The 27175-nt window shown below is 30.8% G+C and overlaps 2 protein-coding genes across 3 annotated transcripts in view; both read right to left on the minus strand.

Moving 5' to 3' along the window:
* Positions 1-6344: 6344 nt before the first annotated feature.
* On the minus strand, positions 6345-9004 carry LOC143069280 (uncharacterized). Of its 2 annotated transcripts, none has more exons than XM_076243832.1 (3): positions 8903-9004; positions 8426-8546; positions 6345-7819 (listed from the first exon to the last, which is right to left on the minus strand). In XM_076243832.1, the coding sequence occupies exons 2-3, from the start codon at positions 8541-8543 to the stop codon at positions 7341-7343; spliced, it is 597 nt and encodes a 198-aa protein (XP_076099947.1). In that variant the 5' UTR covers positions 8544-8546; positions 8903-9004; the 3' UTR covers positions 6345-7340. The 2 variants fall into 2 exon arrangements, with proteins under 2 accessions (XP_076099947.1, XP_076099948.1); XM_076243833.1 differs by having other exon boundaries at positions 8899-8916.
* Positions 9005-14153: 5149 nt separating this feature from the next.
* Positions 14154-27175, minus strand: part of LOC143066847 (proteasome activator complex subunit 4B-like) — a 48538-nt gene continuing 35516 nt past the window's right edge. The window contains exons 35-47 of the mRNA XM_076239659.1: positions 26476-26640; positions 25671-25775; positions 25378-25469; positions 24404-24535; positions 23522-23673; positions 21765-21869; positions 21374-21450; positions 20783-20911; positions 19460-19612; positions 18853-18927; positions 18294-18497; positions 17536-17677; positions 14154-15792 (exon numbers count right to left, since the gene is read on the minus strand). Of these exons, the coding sequence (XP_076095774.1) occupies positions 17543-17677; positions 18294-18497; positions 18853-18927; positions 19460-19612; positions 20783-20911; positions 21374-21450; positions 21765-21869; positions 23522-23673; positions 24404-24535; positions 25378-25469; positions 25671-25775; positions 26476-26640 (1524 nt within the window). The 3' untranslated portion in view covers positions 14154-15792; positions 17536-17542. The remainder of the gene's footprint in view (positions 15793-17535; positions 17678-18293; positions 18498-18852; positions 18928-19459; positions 19613-20782; positions 20912-21373; positions 21451-21764; positions 21870-23521; positions 23674-24403; positions 24536-25377; positions 25470-25670; positions 25776-26475; positions 26641-27175) is intronic.

Below are 27175 nucleotides of genomic sequence, written 5' to 3' on the forward strand. Positions count from 1 at the left end.
ACTTCGTGTTGAAGACCGTACCTTGACCTATAATGGTTTAATTTTATGAATTGTGACTTGGATGGAGAGTGGTCTCATTGGCACTCATACCACATCTTCCTATATATATTGTAGTATAGGCCCACAAATTCAAGTAGAACTACCTGTTATTTCTGTTAAAAAAAATAACAAATATAGTACATGTAGTGATACCCTCATAATTTTATTATCGGTATCTTGCAATGTAATTGTATCTTAGAATGAAAGCTGGGACAAGGCCGTAACTAGGCCTCTTATTTTAGTGCGGAGGCAAAATAATTGAGCCGAGCGAAGCGAGGCGAAATTTTTTTTGGAGGGTATGAAATGAATGGTGATAAATCCTGCATTTCTAGGAATTTTAGAGAGTTTGATAATGTTTTGAAATGGACACTTTTTATATAAATTTTTCATATTTTAAGACTTTTACTAACATCAAATTTTTAACAACTTTATTTAAGGTGGTACCCAACACCTTAACTAAAATAAATTTGGCTCGTTTAATTTTCATAAAATTTTAACAAAGTATTTACTTTGACCCTCTAACAAAAATATATTTAAAAATTTCAAAAAATTTGAACCAACCGTTTTATCAGAAAATTTACACTGGTTATATAGCAGTTTGAGAAACACTTATTTTGATCATTGAGAAGCTTAATATTCCCTTAACAGCACAACGTAATTAAAACGTTTAGCTGATTTTACAGAGTTATCTCCCTGTAGTGTTAGGTATACCACCTTAAATATTTATACATGTAAGATAATCATCCAAATATCAATTTGAGTCTGCTGCCAGAACATAAAACAAACATCGATTCAGCAGAGTTTTCCATTTTTTTCTATGGTCGGTTCAGTAAAATCGTTTCAGAATCATAATTTGGTTTGCTGATATCCTTATCGTGATGAACATGGAGCATGGCAAGACCGCACAATCTCTCGCCACTCATGCATGCTCTTTTCCAAGTTTTCAGTCGTTTCAGGGAATTCTGTGTTTCTAAACGTAGCACAGTCATTATCATCAACACAATGATCAATGTCTTCTTCCAATTCCTTCTCCATCAGCAATTTGGTAGCAGCATCGGTAGTAACAGTTTTGTTTGCAAAAGGTAATTAAGCTTTCCTGTAAGCACCATCATACAGTCGCATTTACAAAATATTAAACTCGCTTTTATGCTGACATAGAGTAGACAAACTAGGGATAGAATGAGGTAAGATACATGTATATGATTCTATCTATAGAGTAAGTATATATGATATGGGTACAGGGGAATTTGAATTGAGTTTTTGACGTTTACATGTAGGTCCGTAATTTCAAATTATTTCTGGAAATAGTCGGTGGTATTTTAGTTCCAGAATCTATAAATTTAGAGGTTAGGGGTTGGGGGTGTCCGATTCCGAAACCCCGAATATAAGAAAACGAAATTCCGTAGTCCCGAATAAATAAAGACAAAATCCTGCGTTAAAGGTTCTACCATTCCTCAATAATATCAAATTGGAATATGGGATATTCTTTCAATTTTTAAGGTTAAAGAAACATGGATAAAAACTAATCCATGCATGTTTCATATTATTTATATTTTATTTATCTGTAAAGAGAAAGATTAAAGTTCGTGAAACGGAGAAATGAATACGCAGACAGAGACTGCCTCCTTGCGATGCCCAGTACTTGATTTGTCAAAAGTTGGTGAAACGGAGAAATGAATACGCAGACAGGACTGCCCCCTTGCGAAGCCCAGTACTTGATTTGTCAGTCTATTTATCGTTTTTGGATTGTTATAATGAAGAATTTATATGCAATACTCAGACTCTGTTCACAAAAAAAATAGTTTATTCCTTCTTTACCTTCAGTGTCGCTTTTCCTTTTTCTGCAAGAGCCTGTTTTAACCAGAGATCCATGATGATTATCGTTACTATAGATTAATGTAATCGAGAAACATCACCCGTGGAGATGCTGAGTTATATCCAGGAAGAATAGTTAAAAAGGAATGATAACAAGTTATAGAAATTAAGGTTGAGACAGAACAACAAATGACTATTATATTTATATATATGTATAAAAAAAATAATCAGTGTCGAAATTTTAGTGAGGCAATTGCCTCACTTGCCTCAAGGGTAGTTACGGCCTTGTGGGAACAGTATATCAATATATATGTCACAAAGTACTATAACTCAAACAAAACTACAACTATCCACACTGATCTGTGTCCGCACTTGTTTTTAACAAATAAAACATAACTAAATGTGCATTGTTGTACAGCCATAAACAATTCTTGTCCTAAATTTTGTCGAGGTTTATATTTTGACAATGCATAATTTCATGCTATCCTTATACTGTTTATGACGTTTATGCATGCAAAATCTGTTGGATGTGTACTGATTGATATATTAGTCTGAAAGAAACGACGCGACAAAGAATTAAAAATGAGCGAGTTGAGATTTGATTTCAAATAAAATTTGAAGAGCATAATGACTGCAATAATTCATTGATTAGTACTGATAGGCTTTGTACTAGCTTTCAGTATCTGTGCAAGATCATAGATTTTTGTTTATGCTTTGCACCAATCTGATTAGTAAAGCCTTACCAAATTGAAATTCACAGTTGTTCTTAAGATGTTGGGCTATTACAAAACTGTCCAAAACCAGATCAGTATAAGGAGTATTCGTGATCAATGTTTTACCCCGTCGTATGCTTCATGTCTCTGTCCAAAGTCTAAAGCCTGTAACTCAGTTGTTTGTTGTTGGTTTTTTGGGGGGATGTTGTCTGTTGTCTGTCGTATTAGTATGTTTTACTACTTTCAGATATAACTGTATAACAATATTTTAAATAACACCAAGTCTAAGATTTCCCCGTTAGAATTGTTACACATTATGTCATGACTGGACCTTCATTGTATAGGTTGTATTTATTGTTGAAGGCCGTACGGTGACCGTATAGCTTTAACATGCATGTCTTCTTGCAGGTATGTTCGACTTCAATATTGAATGACAAGGATTGTCAGTTTTTCTACCGAAGATCGGTGGTTTCTCCGGTCATCCCGGCTTCCTCAGCCAATAAAATCTTACCTCCACGATATAAAACATTACCGCTGAAAGTGGCGTAAAAAATATGTACATAATAATATGAGCCAGACTTTACATTATGCTTGTCGTAATTCAATTAACTCGAGTTGTTAATTTTAAGGGACCTATCATTTTTTATCTGGGAGGGGGGCTGGTCAAAATACAGGGGTGGTCAAGTTTTTTACTGTATGTGGAAAAGGGGGGTTCAATTGTTTTTATAAATTCAAAGTAGGGGGATAATTACACATGAAAATAAGTATTTTGCATACTTCAAGAGACAAAATGTCTAGAAGAACATTACAACAGTCAAATCAAAATATATTCGTTTTTGATGTGTTTTGTCATTTAATTTTGCCATGCGATTATGGACTTTCCGATTGGATTCTCCTCTGAGTTCAGTATTTTTGTGATTTTACTTTTTACGTAAAGCTTAAGGTTAAGCAGCGTTCATATAATAGATTCCTCTTAATAAATAATGTGTTGTTATTGTTTCAAAAAGTAATTTTTTGAGTTACTTAGGATCAAGTTTTTTTTATAGCACAATATAGGAAATTAGAAAAAAAAGTCAGAAAAAACTACTAAAAGCACTGGTTTGTTCTTCCTACTTATATTCATGGAAAATCCCTTATGGAAGAGCCCTATTTCAAGACAATTTTTCCTCAAATATGTTGTCATTTTCAATATTTTCGTGAAATTACAAGTGTTTTAGATGTTAAAATGTTCGTATGTAAATAGAGGGGGGATCAATTTTTTTAAATGTTTTTACTGGGGGGATCAAATAAAAATTGTGAAATATGGGGGGGATCAAGAAATTTTATATGTTTGATTTCAAAATGACCAGCCCACCCCTCCCAGGTAAAAAATGATAAGTTTCAATATGATAACTAAAAAAACACGCAACTTTTAATCATCTAACAAAATAGAGTCTTTTTAGTAAAGGACAGTGTATGATTTAAGGCCGTTTTTTTTTTTTGATACACTGAATTTGAAAAGAAAAATTATGATAATTCAGTCAAATTGCACCTTTATATATAAAAAAAGATGTGATATGATTTGCCAATGAGACAACTCTTCACAAGAAACCAAATTACACAGAAATTAACAGATATAGGTCACCGGACGGCCCCTTCAACAATGTGCAAAGCCCATACCGCAGTCAGCTATAAAAGGCCAGTTTCGAATGGTAATCTATGATAACCAGTTCTAAAGCTACAAAATATAACCCTATCTCTATCTGGTAATATATTATGGCAAGCCGTTCTCGTCAAAACTATGTTTAAACCCTTTTTTCGAAAAAAATTTAATTTAAAAACCTAAAATAACACACTGAGAAATCGAAATTACACACTGAGATTTAAAAAAATAAAAAACACAAACTGAGAATTCAAAATTACACACTGAGATTTTAAAAAGACACACTGAGATGAAATAAATTGAAAAACACACACTGAGAATTGTTAATTACACACCGAGATTTCAAAAATACACACTGAGATTTCAAAAATACACACTGAGATTAATATGCAAATTACTAATGAATATTCATGAGATGAATAATTCAACAGATTAATATCTTGATCTCAAGAACTCTTGTGATTATAATGAAATGCGATTCCTTCAACCAACATTCGTAATAAATTTCAAGACTTAACATCGCTTATATTCATAAGCTAGTTTGTTGCCTATAATTCAGATCATTACTACCAGTAATTAAACATGGGTCCCTTTTCAAAAGTCTTCCAACTGTTTTCCTGATTTCGCTAGTTAATCTTTTATATTTTTGTTACGTTTATATGCTATAATAGACACTTTCCTTGGACGAGAGGAGAGAGTAAAAATTTCGCTGTATTCTTTTGCAGATTGTTCCAATGTTTTCTTATAATTTTAATAAAGTTTTTCATCATTTGGTTATATTTTGTAATAAGAGTAAGTGGGTATTTTTCTTGTTCTTGTATTTCTAAAGTTTTTTTTATTAATAATTTGGAACCAAATCGAAAGACTAACGAGTTATGTCCCCTTGTTGTTTTAAGCTTGTAATAGATTCAGTATGCTAATTAGATATGTGCGTATAAAAAGTGCGCACAAATCTCAGTGTGTAATTTTAAATTCTCAGTGTGTAATTCTAAATTCTCAGTGTGTAATTTTGAATTCTCAGTGTGTAATTTTAAATTCTCAGTGTGTGTTTTCAGTTTATTTATTCTCAGTGTGTCTTTTTGAAATCTCAGTGTGTAATTTTCAATTCTCAGTGTGCGTTTTTCATTTTTGTAATCTCAGTGCGTCTTTATGAAATCTCAGTGTGTAAATTTTTAATTCTCAGTGTGTAATTTTCAATTCTCAGTGTGTTTTTTTCAATTCTCAGTGTGTGTTTTGAAGTTTTTAATTCTCAGTGTGCTTTGTTGTAATTCTCAGTGTGTAAATTTTTCGAAAAATGGTTTAAACATAGTTTTGACGAGAACGGCTTGCCATAATATATCATACCAAATGCTCGCCTTATCAAGGGAAAACAATTAAATCCATCTCATTCCTTACCCTTGTTAAAAGCATTTAGAGTCCGAAATGAAGGATAACAATTGCATGTTTATAGTTCAGTTATATTGACAAAATTGTATTGGCAACCCCAAAACACATTCTGAACTAATCCTATGTATACTAATGAGTAAGTGCGCATGAAATTACAAATTTCAGTCTGTAATTTTCAATACCTATATATCAATATGTACTTTTCATCTGTTTAGAGTGTGTGTAATTTAAATTCGTATTCTGTAAATTTGTTTTCTTATTCTGTAAATTTGTATAATTATTGTGTAATTTACAGTTTTCGATGTTCATTTTCGAACATTTTACAACACAATAACTATATATTTTATATTCTCCGTGTTTAATATTTGTAATTCTCAGTTCATGTGTTTTTAAGCTTTTTAAACAAAGTTGTTTTTACTACTCTCGATGTGACTTTTTATTTAGCAATGTTATAATTCAACATCAGAGAATGTTATTATCACAACTGACCACGAAAGACCACCACAGAGAAGTAACAAAGTTCACTATATTTTTTTGGACTGATATTTAATAATTTCCAACAATATAATTAAAAATAAGGAGATGTGGTATGATTGCAAATGAGACCAAAATACAAATGAAGTGGATGTGTAAGCAATTATAGCCAACCGTACGGCCTTCAACAATGAGTAAAACATATCTCGTGTGGTCGGCTTTAAAAGACTGTTTTAATGCTCCGCATTTCGGCACACAAATACAACTAACATGTATTACTCTTTCAAAATTTTTAATTGATTCATTTCTCCAAATATTCTTCATAAACGATGTTAAAACCAATAATAGCAATATACATTGTATGTACATGACTAAATACAATGCATACAATAAATGTTATTAATCATAAATAGATACTGAGTATTAAACAAAGAATAATCTAGGTATTGAGCCATATGCGTCTTTTTCAGTTGTAAATGAGCAAATCATTTATTAAGATCTAGGAGGAGTAAATAAATATTGTTATAAGTACAACCGAATTCAAATATAATTCTTTTCTATTTCGACAAATTTTACGTTCTCTTTATAAGATTTACATGTTAGAAAGCATGTTAAAGGTTAGAATTAAAACCATATTGGTGTTTTTTTTTACCTTTTTAATGGAAGTTAATCAAGGCTTATAAAATTACTTTATAAAAGATTCAGTATTCAAAGTATTTTGAAATGAACATTTATAATAAGATATGCTAAAAATATAATGCTTGATTTTTTTGTTTGGTATTAAAAAGATCATAGTTTTTCATCCGATTCTTAACAAATTTCCGAAGTCTTCTATAGTACAGTTTAATATGGTGTATTAACGATGGTAAGTTTAATTTATAAACTATCAATATACGTTATTTAGAATAAGCCCTTATGTTTATTCAACTTGCATATCCATCAATGTAGGCATCGAATTAAAAAGCAACATATTTTCTTTCTAAATATGCTACTAAAAGCTAATTTGCTCTTCATTCGAGTGAATCTTTTATTTATATTGAATGCTGAAAAGAGGTAATTTTCAAGTTAATTCATCTTTTTCTCTTTCTTTTTTAAAAGGTTATTTATTTTTTATTCCCATCCATACTTTCATATTCTGAAAGTTAAATTTTGTCTAATGTTTTTTCCTTATCCCAAAGGTTAGTATCAACAAGTTATGAAAACGCCATATGCATTCCACTTCTTGATCCTCATTTGTGACGATAATTTCTATTGTTCTGATTTGATGTCATTTAATAAATTGGCATGGATGATCCTGGATATGAGGATTGGCCTTGGTAATAAGATCCACCAGCTGATGGGTAAGATCCACCTAATCCACCATAAGATCCACTCAAACCACCGTAAGCTCCACCTAAACCTCCATAAGATCCACTCATACCACCATAAGATCCACCTAATCCACCATAAGATCCACCTAATCCACCATAGGATCCACCTAATCCACCATAAGATCCACCTAATCCACCATATGATCCACTCATACCACCATAAGATCCACCTAATCCGCCATATGATCCACCATAAGATCCACCATAGGATCCACCTAATCCTCCATAAGATCCACTCATTCCACCGTAATATCCACCTCCCATGCCTCCACCGTATCCTCCGGAGAATCCTCCATATCCACCACCGTACCCCTTTCCACCACCATATCCACCGCCATATCCGCCACCGTATCCCTTTCCATATCCTTTACCGCCATATCCTGAAAAAAAATATATAAGTTCTTATTACATTAATAATTCAAAATCACTTAATAATTTGAAACCAACCATCACAAATGAGTAGCTTTTCGTTTCGAACTTCATGCATATTTAAATCAGCGAAGTTTACAAGGTTGTTCAATGCTAGTCCTGTTAAATAATTAATTCAAGTGGGTCATCAGATATTTTCTTCAACAACAAATATTAAGATCACGTTCCTAGAACATGTGCAAATATATATGTATGTCCAAAATCGGCACCCCCCCTCCTATGGCATTGAGCTTTCCTAAAGTGATAACAATTGCCCGGTAGATAAATACTAACCAACCTCTCAAAGAAACTCAAGAAGTTTTTTTTAATATCTAAAGGGTACTATATATATTTATCTTGCATCTATTTCATTTAATTTAAATACACGCTGTTAAAAATCATTGTTACTCGTTTAATTCAAATTTGCAAGGTTCACGAATATTCATTTATAACTATCATGAACATAGGAATAACAGAATGTGTATGAAATGATCTTTGAATGTATTTCTTTTGTGTCAGATAATTATAGATATGATACAGATGACAAATCGATGAAATATTTAGAACCCTAACTTTACCTCCGTGTCCGTATCCTCCTCCTCCATGTCCATATCCTCCTCCTCCGTGTCCGTACCCTCCTGCTGATACAACAGCGGCTAGGGCAACAGTTACGGCAACAGCAAGGATGAATCTCATTTTCTGGACAAAAAGGAAATTTTATTAATCATAAATAGATACTGAGTATTAACAAAAGAATACTAATCATAAAAAAAAAAATGACAATGATAATAATTTTGCTGTGCTTATCTACTGAATAATTTCCTGGTTGTTTCATTGATGTAAACTTGGCTTGCACTGTTTGCTTTTTAAAAGTGAAAAGACCTCAGAGACATTGCCTTATTTTTCATTGTCCCTACTTTGGAAGTGTCCGATATTCTCCCTCTTTTTTATTTTTTTTTATTCGTATTCATAAATAGTTATTTCATTCAATATTCTTTGAATTATATGCTTTTCTTTGAAATATACTAGTATATATGTGTGTTTTTCGTACTTACGATTTGGTTAGATAGTTCCAAATAATTGTGGATATTAGGACAGCGATCTTTATATATATAGCTAGTTTAATGATGTCATCAGATGGTGTACATTTCAGACCTCAAATAATATTGTAACAAGTTATTATGCAAATCTCTATATCAGGAAGACTTCTGGTCATTGGTCACAGTGTCATTTTATATAATAATTTTACACTTTATGATCAGACAGAATGATCTTGAACTTTCCTTGACATTTTGCGCCAATTGACATGTGTACTTTCAGACGGTGGTACCTCTTATAAATAATTAAGATTGAACAAAAAAATAAAACGTACATGAACACAACCGAAAATAATGGACAATACTAAAGGGGGTTGGGTTCAAATTATAAAGCACTTCATCTTTTCCAAAGAAAATATGCAAATATCCAAATGAACGTTTCGTATTCGAGTACATTGTGATATTGTTATGACATTATTTTTTCTTCTTAAAAAATGACTTTACAACAAGCTGAAGCCTGATGGAGTGTAGAATCATATTCAAAACAGTGTGGCTGTGGCCATTGATTGACGACCTAAATCATCCCATTGACTGGGACAGATTAGGTGAACTTGTGTCTGTAAAAACCACTGCTCACACCTTACTTATTATAGAATTTAAAATGTGGGGTCACCAAAGGTTCTTAAAGCTTTTAATATTAAAATAATTCGAAAAATTAATCAGGAATAACCTTTATGTTTTGATTCATATTATTGATATAAATCAAAACATCGTGTTAATCCTGAATAGTTTTTCGAATTACTTTATTCAGGCGTTGAGAACCTTTGGTGACACCACAGTTTAAGTGTCTTTAACAAGTACATAGTGATCAGTGGTCGTTACAGACAAACGTTCACCTAATCTGTCCCAGTCAATAGGATAATTTAGGTCGTCAATCAATGGCCACAGCCACACTGTTTTGAATATGATTCTAAATGCAGCGCGTTGATTGCTTAAACACAAAGGTCGGCCGGTAACACTGACAAACGCAAACTCACAAAAAAAAAACAATATTTATTATTTTTAAAGACTTATTATAACTGTACTTATAAAATTATAAATCACTGGTTAGATAATATAAGAATTATAATGTTAAATTTATCCATCAGGCAACTATAAAGCTATAAACATAAAAAAAAAAAATGCTCTTGTTTATTAAGGAGGGGCGAAAGGTACCAGGGGGACTTCAAACTAATAAATCGAAAATCAACTGACAATGTCATAGCTAAAAATTAAAAAATAATAAAACAATCAGACAAACAATAGTTCACAAATCACAACATAGAAAACTAAAGACTGAGCTATGAGAACCCAACCAAAACTGGGGTGATCTCAGGTGCTCTGGAAGGGTAAGCAGATTATTATGTTTAGTACGAAAGATTGACTGCATTTCTAAATTATTCCTTCCAAATAATATGTTTAATTCAATTTATTTTAAAGATTAGTACGGAATCTGTTTTGGTAAGATTGAATTTTGAATTATCTAGATTTAGCTCTTATTTACGAAAATTTCAAAACAATCTAACATCTTCCTTGTGAGCAGCATCCCTCTATTGAGGAATTCATGATAGTTAGGAACATCATCTATATATCGGAAGGTTTAGTAAGGATACTGCTAACATATTTTCTTTCTTCCTTCCTGAGAAGTTCCTGCATGAATAAAGTCTCATAAGAATAAAGGAATAAGTCGGAAAGAATATAGGAGCACAGTTGGTTCCTTTGGAGATGATGATTATTTGTTGAAATAAAGTCCTCCAAACGTAACAAATATGTTATCAATCAAGAAATCAAGCATGCTGATAAGGTTTAGTAAGGATACTGCTAACATATTTTCTTTCTTCCTTCCTGAGAAGTTCCTGCATGCATAAAGTCTCATAAGAATAAAGGAATAAGTCGGAAAGAATATAGGAGCACAGTTGGTTCCTTTGGAGATGATGATTATTTGTTGAAATAAAGTCCTCCAAACGTAACAAATATGTTATCAATCAAGAAATCAAGCATGCTGATAATCTAAATTTTAGAGCATTTATCGTTTGAATCAGAGTGATTTTTTTTACAAAGTATGATTTATCCCTCCATAAGGCAAGATACTATTATCCACGTTGGCCATTCTTTTTTTTATAAAACAAAGCTATACAAACTCTTTCAATTTGTCTTTTAGTTTGGAATGGGGATTACTTGTATAAAGTGTAGAACAGTCAAATGTTTTAATACTATTGCAAGAATCAGGAATTGTATGTAATTCAAAAGATCTTTGAATTTTTTTAGTATTCACATCATATCCACGCCACCTCTAGACCAGGCAGTTTCACACAATAACTTTTAAGCCCGGCTTTGATTGCTGATAAAAATGTTAGTAATTTGGAAAGAATTTTTGTGGAGAGTTTGGAAGACCCAGTAATATACCGTTGTTTAAAGACAATTATGTAGTATATGTATCCAATAAAGTGATGGAAGATCCAGTTCTTTATCTTTGGTTGAAATTCCAAAGGAACATAGAACAGACTTATGATTATCCAGGATTTTCTCTTTGGTTAGTGCTGTGAGAATATATGTTGAGTTTCAAAGTGAGTTGTCAAAACCTAATTCATTTATCAAGCAGTTTATGTAATGTGATTTACACATAAAAACGATGCTTTTTGTGGCTTTATCTGCGGGGACACAGCATATTTTTCATGGAGGTAGGACAAGTGATTCGCAACATTTGGGTCTTTAAAGATTGATGTAGTATGGGTATTGATAGACCCGTTTATTTTCTTAATTTGGATTTGTAACATCGACCTCACAGCCTGAATCAATTGGGAAAGAGTATCAACGTCTTGTTCTTGGGTTAAACCTACTGCCTGGTATAATCCTCACTAAATCCATCAGTATTTCGAAGTTGTGTTGCCAAACAATGGATATTTCATGATATTTCGTACTTTTGGATAATACATTTTCGAAATAACGTTGTCAGTCGGATTATCATTCGAATGGGGAAGTAGCACAGATGGTTTATACTTGAAGTCCGTCGTCCATATTGAGATCGTTCCACTAAACTCGGCAATAAGTTGTCGACCAAAAAGTCCAGCATTTCGGTTATTTCGACTTCGATGTATTTGTTGTGGGAATCAATTATGATTCTTCACAAAGTAAGATTTTTCATGACTGGAAATGGGAATGTTTATCTACGTTTCCTATTTTTATAGAAAAGGCTCTGTCTAATGACATGAGATAGTCCACATTTCAATTGAGCATGGGCATAGTAAATAAAGCGTAGAAAAATCAAAGGTTATGGTGTAAATGTAAATAAAGGCAACAGTAGTATACCGCTGTTCAAAACTCGTAAATCGATGGACAAAAAACAAAATCGGGGTAACAAACTAAAACTGAGGGAAACGCATTAAATATAAGAGGAGAACAACGACATAACATTAAAATGCAACACACACAGAAACGGACTTAGCATTAGAAAAATCCGATGAGAATAACAAATATAACATCAAAACCAAATACATGAATTTGAGATAGAAAAGTATTGTGACACGTCTTATAGTAATGTGAATTCACACTCAAATATAAGAGAAAACAAACGACACAACGTTAAAATGTAACACACACAGAAACGAGCTATAATACAACAATGGCCATATTCCTGACTTGGTACAGGACATTTTTTAAAGAAAAAAATGGTGGGTTGAACCTGGTTTTGTGGCATGCCAAACCTCCCGCTTTAATAGCAATGTTAAATATAACATTAAAATGACAACATAACCTTACAGGACTACAATACAAATTAATTGGAGAACATATTAGACAAAGAAACACATGAATAATAGCTAACAAAAGGCACCAGGTTTAAAATTAATACGCCAAAAGCACGCTTCATCCACATAAGACTTACCAGTGACTCCCAGATATAAAAGTTCGAAAGTCAAAACAAGTTCAAAGTTGTACAGCACTGAGGATCAAAAGTTCAAAAAGGTTGTGCCAAATACGGCTAGGGTTTTCTGCTTGGGATAAGAACATCCTTAATGTGCCTCTTTTATGTCATGAAAGAGGGATGAAAGATACCAGAGGAACCTGCAAGGTGGTGGTTGTTATTGGTTGCTGTTGTATTTTTCCTTTCTATGTTTTTTGTAGTTATATTGTTTCTTTTTTTTAATTTTATGGTAAGGTTTTTTTTTTCATTATGAAAGACTATAGTGACCTAGTTATGATTCTATTTAGATGAAAAATATTGGCATTTTACCGAGTTTTTGTTTTACAAATGTGACAATTTGACAAATGAAGATTTTTTTGTCAAAAGTAGATTAACTTCAGATACAACTTGGAGGAATAAAATCAAAAGCCCTGTCCAACATAATTTTGTGCCAGTGAATAAATAACCCCAAAAAACATGCACTGTGTAAATCTTTTTCTGGGGTGACTACTGTGATGCAAGATATGACTAATGATTTGTCTGATTTTTGACAACTGATATAATCACATTGAAAAGATGAATTGATTTCCACTGAAGGAAATTTTGACCATTTTCTAACAAGACTTTAGAAAAAAAATATTATTTCTGTTTTCTGAAGAATCTTATTAATCCCCATGCAGTGTTAGACAAATGACGTTTGAATTCATTAAAATAATAGAATAGATAATGAGGGGGAAAACTGCAATTATGAAAACTTGACATAAAATATCAAATTGTTTGGAAAGTTGGCATGATATTGACAAAATCTTCATCTTTTTGCTCTTGTTGAAAATGTTACAAAATTACTTCAAATGAAAGTTGTCTCAATGTTTTTATTGTTGAGTTTATAATTACATGTTTTTACAGCAAATACTCCTTCATCTAGTGATTACAAACTGGTATACTGTGGATTCATTATTTTTCTTGAATACCAATTTTCGTAGATTTCATAGGTACAGCTACAGGTTAACCAGGAATTTAAATGTTCGATGAATTGCAAAGTTTCCATAGGCTTGTATGCAGACTTTGGCAAAACCACATAAATAAAAAATATTCAAGAGAGTGTTAGTTTTGTTCAATCCCAAAATTAGTGACCATGAAAATAAATGAATCCACAGTATACCTCCTTTCCAACCACTGCAATTACAAGGAGCATGTTTCATCATTGACTGAAATTGGGATTGTGTTAAATAACATTGGTTACTTTCAGTTTAATTCGAGGATTTGTTTTCAGTCATAGGTGATAAAATTACATAGTAATATTGTAATTACAATTATTAAAAGATAAAGAAATGTACATAAATATTTTATTTCCAAGATCTTTATGGCAAAATGGTCTGAACATTCATACACAACTCGGACATGAACTAATTACATTTTCATAAATTCACTGCACTTAACTCAAATTTTTACTTTACAGCTAAGGAGAAAGCCGTCTTAAAAACATGTTAACTAATACCATACACATGTACCTATATTAAAAGAAATTATTTACAGTTTTATCACATAACAATCTAAAAAAATCTTTAAAATCATTAACAAATCTAAAAACCTTAAGGTCACATATTATGTTTATATATCAAGTAGACGTATAACCAATAAAATATTTATAAGAAATTGCTTCATTTCACCAACTCCAAAATTATATTCTTATTTACATACTAGGTTAGCCTGTTAATTCAAATCCTATGTTCTAAACAGTTCATAATATATTTATAATATATATATATATAATTTGAGAACCACCAATCAGACTCTTTAGGAAAGATTGTCAATGAAGACTAGTTCAATTGTTATAACTGAAGAAAACAAAAATATAAGATCAAACAAAATGTATGTTATTGATTATTTCCTCTTGTTTTCTGTATGCACATTTTCAAATTATAGGTAAGATATAACAGCACCAATTGTTTTCCAATATAATGAAAAAATACTGCATACCCCAGTAATGTTTAGAGATTATAAATATCTGTAAACTTCTCTAAGTGGTTGATGGAAAATTAACTGTAGCCCAGAAATAAAAGTGGTATAGACAAAAAATAAATATCTTATGTTTTTCATGTATAAATGATATTTTATTAAGCAAGTATGGTCACTTTACAATTACTCTCACCATCTTTGCATCAAGTTTACCTACCTAAATTTATTCAAAATCATATTGACGGGAAAAAAACATTTTCACAAATGACAGTTAACAATTGAATCAACAATTATACTGTGACAATTCATATCCTAGCTTTTGATAATAAACTTGAATAATGTACCTGTGGTAGATTTCTTTTGCTTTGTTATACAAATGCTAAATGCAAATAATGCCCTTCTATCAATATGTTTATTTTTAAATGAGGTTATGAATGCAAAGTATGTAATACATGTATCACCAAATAATAAAACACTTGCAGTTACAAATAAGTGACTAAAGGGTACTTATACAACCAAAACCATACACAAGTTAATAAATTATTATATAATGCATTCAGTTTTAATTTTCATATGCAGGTAATTAAACATTTGATAAATATGAAAATGAAAGCAGTTTACTTGAATTGAAGTTTTATCCCAGTCTTAACTGACTAATTTCAAATTTAAAAACTAGGTATCTTTTAAAATAGCTTTTCATTCAAATTAAAATACAATTTAACCATCTAAACAACATCAGTTAACACATGTATGGTTTTGGTTTTGATTCAAATTTGAACACTGATTAGGTTCAAAAAAGCAAAATGAAACAAATATCAATTCTGAATATTTATTTTTATCTATAAGAGAAGTATCAACTGACTACCTATAGAAAAGATTTGGAAAATGTTATATAAACACAATACAAGTTATTAAAACGTCTTCAGATGCATGTTATCATCAACACCATGTTAAAACTTCAAATTAACATTGTCTTTCAAACTATCTTCACCGACATTAGTATATCAACCTTGAAAAAATAAAAATAATATATTAAAATGCAAACCTTAATAAAAAATATGTGAGACCAGAGCTAAATATACATATTGCAACAATACCACATTTAAGTGATATGATGTTCATCCATCTAGAAGGATAAGTTTCCAAAATGTACAATGCAAGATTTGATACAAAAGTTGAAAATCTAATCATCCACTGATCTACTGAAGAGTTTTCTCTCATTTTATACTTCACAAATCCTGTGGTCTAGATTGAAATGTAATGTATTCAGGATATTTTTATGGTTATTCATAATGTACTTTTTACTTTTTTAAAAATACATATAACAGCTGAGATCATTCATCTCTGCTAAAGTTTCTTGTAATTTATCAATAATTTCTTAATTGTTACAAAAGCTTTTAAAAAACGTGTTATATAACTATTTCTAATTGATCAATTACAAGGAAACAGGTTAGTAGATGAATTGTTTATTTGTCAAATTTTAAATTTATATTGAAAAGTTTATCTCATTTGCTAACAAAATATCATGCAAAGGATAAATACAATATAAGATTCTGCATGGAAGAAAAGATCAAATGTTCTTTTGTGATTGTAATTATAAGGACAAATCATGTTAAATTTGTGTTGAATAAAAATTAACAGCACAAAATCTGATAACAATATTTCTATATTATTGGTCATGTAATTTAAAACCCAACAGATGACTTTTATCTACTGATAAATATTCAGATACAACATTGAAAATCTCAAAAATGTTGAAACTATAGTCATGTAAAAAAGTTTTTTCTATCCCAAATCACATTGCCATTTCAGCTAATAACTTGATATAATATATTCTGCTTGATAAGATTGTACTATTCATTACCAAGAAAATACTTGAAATTCTTGTATATGCAATTAAAAGGTAATTTTAAATCACATTTGGAAATACTAATCCACCTATTATTTGACAAATGACTTGAGGCAGCATGTAAAACAGCACTCGTCAACAAGATATATAATATAATCTACATATAGGGAAGTAATCTAAACCATTAAATGAACATGCTATACATGTAATTGCCTCCATCAGAACCAAAGACTAATTTTGATAAATTTCCAATATTATACTCCATTAAGAATTGGATCAGGAAGATATTGTAATACTGCACTAATCAATATGAACCAAAAAATCTTTGTCAATGGTGAATAAATGTACATACATACAAATCAGAATATTATGGTTGGGGTATGAAAATGTTTGATTCCATATTTATAAGCTTATTGTAACAGAATTCAGTATTGAGTCATCACAGATTACAGAAAATCTCTTTAACAGTAAACGCCAAAACCAAAATTCTAATTGGATGTGATCAGTATTTTTGTTCTCTGCCATGTTTTAAAATCTCTAAAGATTACATCAAATAGAACTTTAATCAACAACAAGGGGAGGGGGGATGGATTAAAATTAAGGAAAAAATGGGTGGAAATTCTAAGGTAATTGGAAAAATCAAACTTGACCTGTATTATGGAATTATGTTCTACATTCAAAAGATTTCCTCGAGTTTGGTTTAACTACTGTTAAACTTTCTCAGCACATATTTCCTCTTAAAATATTTAAATTACAGCATGTTATGTTCCCCTTAATATCTTCAAATGTAATAATACTAAACAGAACTTAATAATTTTTGGAGTTAAAAAAAATAAAATAACCAAATTCCTATATTTCCCAATTTTTCCAATACAGCTATAATATTAAAAGAAAATGTTTTACCAATACACTAGGCATAATACGTAGGAGAAACTAATAGATCTGTCAGTATAACTAGCTGATCATCTGTAAACATCTGTTTATGATCATGCCAGTTATCATGGTGGGTACGTCGGAAATTGGATAATGTCTTCTTTACCGTCATCTGAAAGAAAAAAAATCAGCTGTTAATAAAGAAATAATGTTTCCTTGTTTGTTACAGCATGACGTTTGCTATGACAGTTTGAAATATGCTTATAACTACTTTAAGTTACTTTGTATCAGAAATGCAAATTTAGTGTTCAATATCTTCAATGCCTTAAATAATAAACTAGTGTAGTGTTTTTACCTTCTAGCAAAAGTTTTGGGGAAACTTAGACCATTGTAAATCACAGTGAGATGACCAACACTAGTTTGGGTTTTGTCATTAGTGTTTACAAGGTTTTGATTTATAAAATTACATACACTGTCCATTGTTTTCCATTAAATAAAAGAAACCTTGAAATAACTTAATTGAGATCACTTTAAAATTATCCTCCATTCTTTCTATATTTCAAACATTTGATAATCTCCCTTTAATAAGCTTCAAGATGGCCTAAATCCAACTGAGTACTTACAAAACATGAAAAGGATTTTACAGTCATAATATTTTGAAATGACAGGGGGTTTCCTTCCTTCAGACACACACAGACAGAGTTCAAGGAGGTTCTATACAAATAATTGTCTTCAGGTCAGTAAAATATTGCAGTTATTCTCTGGTGTCAGATGATATAAGAAATTACCTGTATAGGCTGAGGGTCATCTACATGGTTACTAAGGTCCATTAATATCTGTGGCATGAATTCTGGAACATCATATGGATAAGCTTGTACAAAAGCACTAAGTCCTAACACTCCAGCATGACGTTTTATCAAAGCATCCAAGGTTATATTTTCTGTAACTCTTCTTTTCTTCAACTTGATGCGAGTCAGTCTCTCAAAATGATCCTAAAATTATATTTACATCCATTTGAAAAAAATATAATTTTCAGGCTTAGGGATTGAATAATTAAAATCATTCTGTATAAAGTACCATTCTGCACAAGGGCTTCTCATAAAAATATTTTAATTTTATCTGGGTGTTAACTTTATTTTGCTACTTCCAACTCGACAAAATTTGCTTAATATAAGTTTTTTTTAAATTAATCATTGTTGTATAAAAGTGTACACACACAATTGACAAAGTTTGGTTTACAAACAATTTATAAGATCAAGAAATACTAGAAACCTACATTTGAGGGAAATGAGGCTAAGATTTAATCAAAATTTATTAATTATTTTAACTGACATAACTTGTACATACCACCATATGTTTATTCATCTGAAGATATCCACAATGTAATAATCCACTAAGAGTTACTGCTGCCATCTCCCGTACCTTTAAAAAACAACAAATAAAATTAGATTTTTGCTTGTCAATGATCAGAAACAAAATGTAAGGTCTGAGAATAGGATTCTGAAGAGAATTGAGTTTACAACTTACAGGTTAAGTTAGGTCAAATAATAGGCATTCATAAATGACTGTCAAAAATTTGACAAAATTTTAGCAAATATTTATGATCTATTTCCAAATATAGTAAGAATTATAATTTTGTAGTAATGACATATATGTGAAACTCAAAACACTATACGATTTCTTAAAACATAAGAAATTTCATATGGGCACTGCACTGATTTGTTTGTTCTTTTCATCTTATCCCATTAATAGTTATATAAATAAGAATTTGTATGATAGTCAATGAGACAACTCTCCACGAACTAAGTTTATATTTTATATAAGTTTATAAATATGTTTTAAAATTATGGGTCGTTGTTATATGTAAATCTAGGCCTCGTTATCCAGTTTCACAGACTGAGTAAGCTTGCTTCATTTTTAGTCAATTCCTTATTTTATTGATTTCTCATTATACCTCTAATTGTTCATCACATATAAGATGGAAGACAATATCTTGTATGTCTTCTATGATGGATGGTTGGTGAACTGTGAAGAAGTTGTTAAACGTCATAACCTGTAGGTAACCTAGTAAAGCTACTCTTGCATGCCATGACTTCAAACCAATGATCTGGAGAGAAAAATAGAAAACAATTATTATCAAAGAATGCTGATTATCATTCTTTACATTTTTTAAGCTTGATAGTTTCATTAGTTTTGAACAAAGGTGGCCAAACAAAAGTTAATTCATTTTGTTTTTAATACTTTTGTAGCCAAAGACTAGATTAGCAAATAGTTACCAACAACTTACATCTCTGGTCAGTAACCGTAACTTAAAAGTATTCTACATTTCCCCCTATTAGTCTACAGCATAAATTAAAGGAGTAGGGACATTAAGGCCTAGTTTTGGCCCAAGAAAATAAAATGTTTGATAACCATTTCAAATTGGCACATAATGTTTAGAAATGCATCAGGTCAAGAAATATAAATGAAAAACATAAAGATTTTTATCTGATGACGTCACAATTACGTCATAATATGTACCGTTTTCAGAAAAACAATGAAAAAATACAGAATTTATGCAGCTTTCTATCTTTATTTCCGTTGAGGAAACATCCTGCGCAGCCAAGAAACAACAAAATAATTTAACAGAAGCTTTATTATAACTATTGGAATAATCTCACAAAATATAAAGTTGTTTCTTGGGTGCGCACATACTTTTTCAATCTAAAATATACTTAAAATTTGATGAAAAAACAAGGTAAATCACGAAATTTGACATAATATGCAAATTAAGTCATGATTTGTTGCCATGGTAACTTGTTCGATGTCAAATTTGTTTTGTTTTTCTTAATACCTTATACCTGAGTCAAGTATTCAGTTATTGAAGAATATGTATGATAACTTTTAAATTTGCAGTATTTTTTGGGCCAAATAAGGGCCTTATTGCCCCTACTCCTTTACCTAAATAGCAAAAAAATATACATTTAAATTAGTAAAACATCTTCATTTAAGGGCAATAAGACCTATAAGGATACATAGAATGACTTTTGTCTGATTGTTTTTTGTTTGTAGATCTTGATTGCTGATAATTATTGCTGTTCACAGTTTCAAAATTGAAAATTAGTTAAAAAAAATCATCAGTTGTGGCAATAAGGGTCATTTTGGTTCCGGTATTTCAGTGTATCTTCTATTGCTAATAATTTTTTTTAAGCTTACAGTTTTTACCTATCTTTTATGGATTTTGAGATTATACACAAACATGAAAACCAGTAAAAAAATGGGGAAACTATAGACTCACCTCTCGCATGGTACTAATAGCTACAGGAATGACTTCAGGTTGAATAAGAGCTTGTGAGAAGCAGGCAAGACTCAAAGTACATGATGACTTCATTTCTTCATCTTTACTTTCACTTTGTAATGTGCACATCTGAAAAAGTAAAATTGTGATATATTTTGTCTTCAGTTACTGACATACTTTAAAACCTAAAGACACATTAATGTGATAACACTATTATTTAATTCTGCTCTTGTTGAAGTGGTACTTTTGTTAGTACCTTTCCTGTACTTTATAGTTTTAGGATTCCTTTATACTTTTTTTAAGTTCTCATCTAAAATGGGAAATTCAGATAAATGATATCATATTCAATAGATAGAAATTAATACAAAAGTTTCCTTACAATATGGAAGTAAGGTTTAATCAATGCCAAAACCTTTTTCATTATAGGAAGTAAAATTTAAGGAAATGTCATACTATCAATATCTCAAATTGCTTTTATGCCTTTGAGTTTGAGCCAGCAAGGTTAAAAAGTGTTTTCAAAGACTTATTTCTTTTCGTCAGTATGATGAGTGATATGATTTGCATTGTAGTTAACTTGTAGGCAGTACTTACAATAGGAAGAATAGGAAATATTTCTGGTGGTGCTGTAGTTAATGTTCTTCCTAAACTGTTAGTTAACCATTTCATTACTGTAAATAAAGGAACACAATAAACATCACTGTATAAGAGTGAACATAATATACTGTAAATAAAGGAAACACAATAAACATCACTGTATAAGAGTGAACATAATATACTGTAAATAAAGGAAACACAGTGTTCCTAATCTTAAATAAAGGAAACATTGTAAATTACTGTAAATAAAGGAAACACAAGGTGCATTACTGTAAATAAAGGAAGAACAATTTGTATCAATTATCATTCTTGCTTATCATTCCAAAATGCATTTTGGTAGAAAGTACATTTCAGGCAAAAACGGTTAAGAGGCTTCTAATATACTTACTAGTTTTACATAATCTTATGGCTATTTTCCTTTCATCTGTTTCTTCGGTATCAACATTCATAGGCTCTTCACCATTAGTATCATCTACATGGTTTACTTTATCATCTATAAATAGAAACATACGTGTGTGCTGGTAATAATAAGTATTTAAATTGACTACAAGGAATGATCTTTTTTTAGCAGGCAATTGAAATTTCAGAGAGCACATATTTATGAAGAGTTTGTCTTATTTTCAATTTACTTTTTTTATAAATCACAAGAATCAATACTTATTAAAAATAATACTGTACCGCTTGATTTTGCCCCAGACGTGTCAAATAAATTCTTAATATCTACTAAAAAGTCAACAATCATGACAATATCATAACCTCTTATGTTGCTTTTAACATACAATTATAACAATTTCATATAGTTCTGACAATTTCAGTATCATTTTTTAAAACAGAGTTCCAAGAGTATTATAATATAATGTCAGCTTTCAATGTTCAAAGGATAAAGAAAAATATTGCTACAATTGTTGATTTTGTGTTCAGGTATAAATAAACAGCTGCACCATAAGCGCATGATAGGCCTGTTGCATTTTTCAAAGAATAACGGTTCAATTACGTCTCAATGTCATATCAGAAATTTATGAAAATCGAAAAGGAGCTTTCATCAACAGATATAAACAGTTCCTTAAAGTTTCATGAGAGCTGCTGAAATAAAATTGAGAATGGAAATGGGGAATGTGTCAAAGAGACAACAACCCGACCATAGAAAAAACAACAGCAGAAGGTCACTAACAGGTCTTCAATGTAGCGAGACATGAAAGCATTTTTCAGTTATTGTTGACAGCTGGATATTCCCCCCTTTTTCAATGAATAAAACCCCATAACTCGAAAACGTAAAATCTGAAATTCATAAAATTCTAAAGGGAGCGTAAATCAATAAATATAAACTGTTCACCAAAGTTTCATGAGACCAAGCATTTTTGAGATCTTGTCCAAAAATTGGAAAAGCCCCGATTTTTTAATGAATAAAACTCAGTTACTTGGAATAGTTGAATCTAAAATTTGTAAAAATTGAAAAGTAGCTCATATCAATAGATATAAACAATTCATCAAAATTTCTTACAAATAGTTGAAAGCATTTTTAAGTTAATGTCTGAAAACTGGAAATTCCCCATTTTCTTAATGAATAAAACCCCATAACTCTGAAACGTAAAATCTAAAATTTTATAAAAAACTAATGGGAGCTCCCACCCATCAATGGACCTTAACAATTCCACAAATTTTTATGCAAATTGGATAAAGCGTTTTTGAGTTAATGGCTGAAATGTTGACGACGGATGGATAAATGGATGGACAGACGAACATTGGTATACTATAATACACCCCGTAAATGGGCGTTTAAAAATTGAAATATTTGTTCAATAAATAAAATTTTCAGCTTTTCATGTTGAATCCAAAAGGGGAAGTAACCCCCATGATTACCAGCTTGATTTAGCCTAGAGTCACATTAAATAATAGCTTACCTATGAAAAGTGATTTTTAAAGTTCATTGTTTATAACGATAGAATATGGTGTAATTATTCATCATGACATTAAATTCATACACATTCTAGTCAAAACCAAAAGCAAATCCAGTGCTTTATTGTTATTCTTCATCACGGTGTAGCCTTCACATCTCACTTCAAGGTCAGTTTTTGACCAATCACTATAGCATAGTCTTAAATATTACCCATAATTCATTTGATTCTGCAACAGCTGATTACATACCTGTTTGATTTGAATCCAATTCATCTATGACAGTAAACTTAAGACTATCTAGCTGAGGTATTACCATATCCAGGAATGGTTTCTTCTTAGGTGAAGAAGTATCACAGAAAGAACTGACTTTATAGTCAAACAAGAACAGATCAGATATCATACTGAAAATATACATTTATGTTTCATATGTTACAAACTCGCAATAACTATTTGGAAAGACCAATTGAAGTATTGTTTCACTTCTAAATGACAAGTAAATGTAGAACTTTTTTGTTGTAATTTGGTGAAAAATATGATCACTTGCTTCTAAGAATACATCAATTTGCATGCAATAATCTGTAAATAGAACTTCTTTTTCCTTACATTATTTTAATCTTCTCACTTGCTGTGAAACACAAGAGGGGGATGTTAATTAAAAAACAATCAGTATGTCTCTGAATATGATAGAGCAATGGATTAGTTTCTGTCTTATGCCAATACTTCAGATTCAGTAATCTCATACCAATTTAAAACTTGTGCATGTTAACTAATCTAACCAAAAACAAAAACTAAGGCCTGCATACTCATTTAGAAAGTTTTGAAATAGCAGGGTACAAATGTATATTACACTAGGATAGTAAATAACAATTGATTATTTAACCTGTCAAGACAGCTATAAGGTAGACTCTAAATGCATGAGTAATCACATATTCATTAAATCTATCACAACCAGCTTTTTAATTGTGTTCCAATCATATTCATATTTTCCCAATGTGTTTGAACATTAGGAAAGGACAACACCCACAGTCAACTTACAGTAACACAGAAATCTTTTAAACAAAGATATATGATAGGCTATTGAAATCTCAGCCTATGTATGACTAATATAGGGAAATAAGTAGACAATATTACCTTCCAATCCTATCCCTGACAATTTTATATGGATGAGATAAGTGAGGCTGTACATATGTAAGAACTCTATGAAGTAAGTCAGGAACTCTCCATTCTTGTTGGATCAAAGCTTGCTGCAAGGCATACAGTCGACTGTAATAAAAATATTAACACATATTTAATCTAATGGAAATGTTGACGTAAAGTTGCAATTGCAACTACTAAGGATTCATTGTTATTTGTCAGGTTTGTAAATTTCACAGTAGTTATATTGACCTAAGGAGACTCACGGGTACAAAAATTTCAGCGAAAAATTAAACATTTGCTTTTTCATTACAAATTTTATTTATTACACTATTAGTTATAACTTTATGATATGGTACAAAAAATCAACCAAAAAAATTGATTCAGTTTGGCCCCAGATGACTTTTAAAATGTTTATATCATTAAAAACCCTCCAAATTATCTCCCTTTTGTGCAAAAATGCCATTTTTTGGCATTAAAACTGAAATATCTCTTTTGACTCATCAGTGACCTATATTTTTATTGTTGTTTTCGAATAAGCTGTACATAAACTAAATAATTGTAAAATTTAAGCGATTTCTGTAATTTAGTTCTTTTTTTATTTCGATATTACCGCTATTTCTCCTATTAGTTCAACAGAAAAATATGACATTAACAAAAATATATGTTTCTTTTGGAGGCAGATTGTTAGCTTAAATGAATGGTGACCCCATTTTTTAATTTTATTTTTCTATTAAGTATATATGATAAAGTTCATTTATGAAAAAATATTGAAATCCTATGTTAGAAAAAAAAAGATTTATACCAGCGAGCCACCTTAATTTCAAAATAATGAAAAGTAAGCATGTTCACTTAATTTTTCATAAAGGCTGGTATGCATCTACAATGGTTTTAACAATAGCTTTATTTCAACAGTTCAGAGAATGCCTTTATGGTCATTTGACTTGCAGTTTCAGTAACTCAAACATTACCTTGTATCACCAAATGATCCACCTTCTCCATTCAGAGGGTTCTCTAACAACAGCTCAAAAAACTTATATATCTTCCTTGGATCTCTACTTTCCTGTTAGAAAAATAAATATAAATAGATGCAAACTGAGAGAGAGAAAAAAATGTAATTACTATGTACATGGATATGAACAGATGTACAAGTCAAGTTTAAATATCTACACTTAAAATAGGAAATTAGTTTGCATCTCCATGAATTAGTGATTTCCCAAAGAGATAAAAGTATAAATACACAACAATATATGACAATACTTACAGAAACTGATGAGAAGAAATTACCCCAGTCAGATATAGTTGACACAGTAATTACACTCATTGCCTTTCTAATCACAGGAAGTGCCCATTCCCACATTGCTTCACTCTGAAATAAATTCAATAATGTACAATATCACTTATCACATTGTTTTCTTATAAATTAGGCCGTTACTTTTCTCAAATGAATGGTTTCATATTTTTATGTTTTGGGCTTTTATAGCCAACTATATTTTTCTCATTGTTAAAGGCTGCACAGTTGCCTAATAGCTTACATCCACTTCATTTGAACTTAAGTGGATAATTGTCTCATTAAAACAATCAACTACATCTACTTATTTCTATAAAGCTAAATATAAAAAAGATTTTTTGAAAAGAAGGAAACACAATGCAGATAACTAATATTTTTTATATGATCAAAAGGAAACTGCGCTTTGGCAGGATCACTTGCTCCCTCATAGTTTTTATCAATTTACCAATAACAGGTAGTCAATAGAATGTGTGAGCCTTCAAAGTACCAGTGCAACCTGTTCTCTTCAAATAGAATAATTTGGTATGGAAAACCAAAAAAAATCAATGATAAAAAATTTAAACAGCAATTGTATAATTATCTGTGCAAGTCTGGTTAAATTCTGTCAAGTTATTTCAATTAATGAGTTACAGATAGTGTGACAAGAATTATGATGCAATGGCGCAATAATTGATCCCCATGCCTCTACAACAGCTTTGGTGTTAGGCAACACAATAAACATTATATTCTTAATAGTAAAAAAATGTCTAAAAGACAGCACTGCTGTTACAATTTTTACCATATCATAAGGCCAATGTTTAGCACCCCTGAGAATTCCAGACAGCATCTCCATTCCACATCTCTGATGACTATCGTGTTTATCATGACTAGAATCGGCAGTTAATTTTTCAATATGAGGTTTGAAACTCTCCAAGAATGTATCACCATAGTTACGGAACAACCCCTGTAATAAAAGGAAAATGTTATTAAAATTCATGTGTTTTTTCTCTCTTTTTAAATGTATATACAGGGATCTCCATGGCCTGTTTAAACCTTAAATGTCTTGCGCCATCGTCAAATGACCTGCGCCATCGTTAAATTGTCTTCCTCCATCGTTCAAAACTGTTATTGTTTTTATAGCCAGACGCCATTTTTTTAGCAATTATAATCAAATGCATGTAATTGCATAACCCTCAGGCTTTTTTTTTATATTATAATCCAATACAATTCTAACGCCTAAGGGATATCCGGATTAAGATCGCTAATCACTTGTACCTGAGCTTGTACAGGTAGATCAACAAACCAGACAGGAGAATATTATCTGAAGATAGACAATTCATTTGTCGAATTATTAAACTAAGTTTCCGCAAATGCTTATGATAATTTAGATTAAATAAATAATAATCCAGTTACAAAGAAAACAGTTTAACAAAGTCGAACACATGCTTTTATTTTGACTTACGCAATCAGCATCCCCCTTTTTTAAGAAGTACAAAATA

The sequence above is a fragment of the Mytilus galloprovincialis genome, chromosome 3 (genome assembly GCF_965363235.1).
Source record: "Mytilus galloprovincialis chromosome 3, xbMytGall1.hap1.1, whole genome shotgun sequence".
NCBI lineage: Eukaryota > Metazoa > Mollusca > Bivalvia > Mytilida > Mytilidae > Mytilus > Mytilus galloprovincialis.

What these genes read in the sequence shown, in the direction of transcription:
- LOC143069280 (XM_076243832.1), bottom strand. Translation starts at nt 8,543, where the DNA reads ATGAGATTCATCCTTGCTGTTGCCGTAACTGTTGCCCTAGCCGCTGTT. An exon ending in AGGAGGATACGGACACGGAG is followed by an intron (nt 7,820 to 8,425) that starts GTAAAGTTAGGG and finishes ATTTTTTTTCAG; the next exon opens with GATATGGCGGTAAAGGATAT.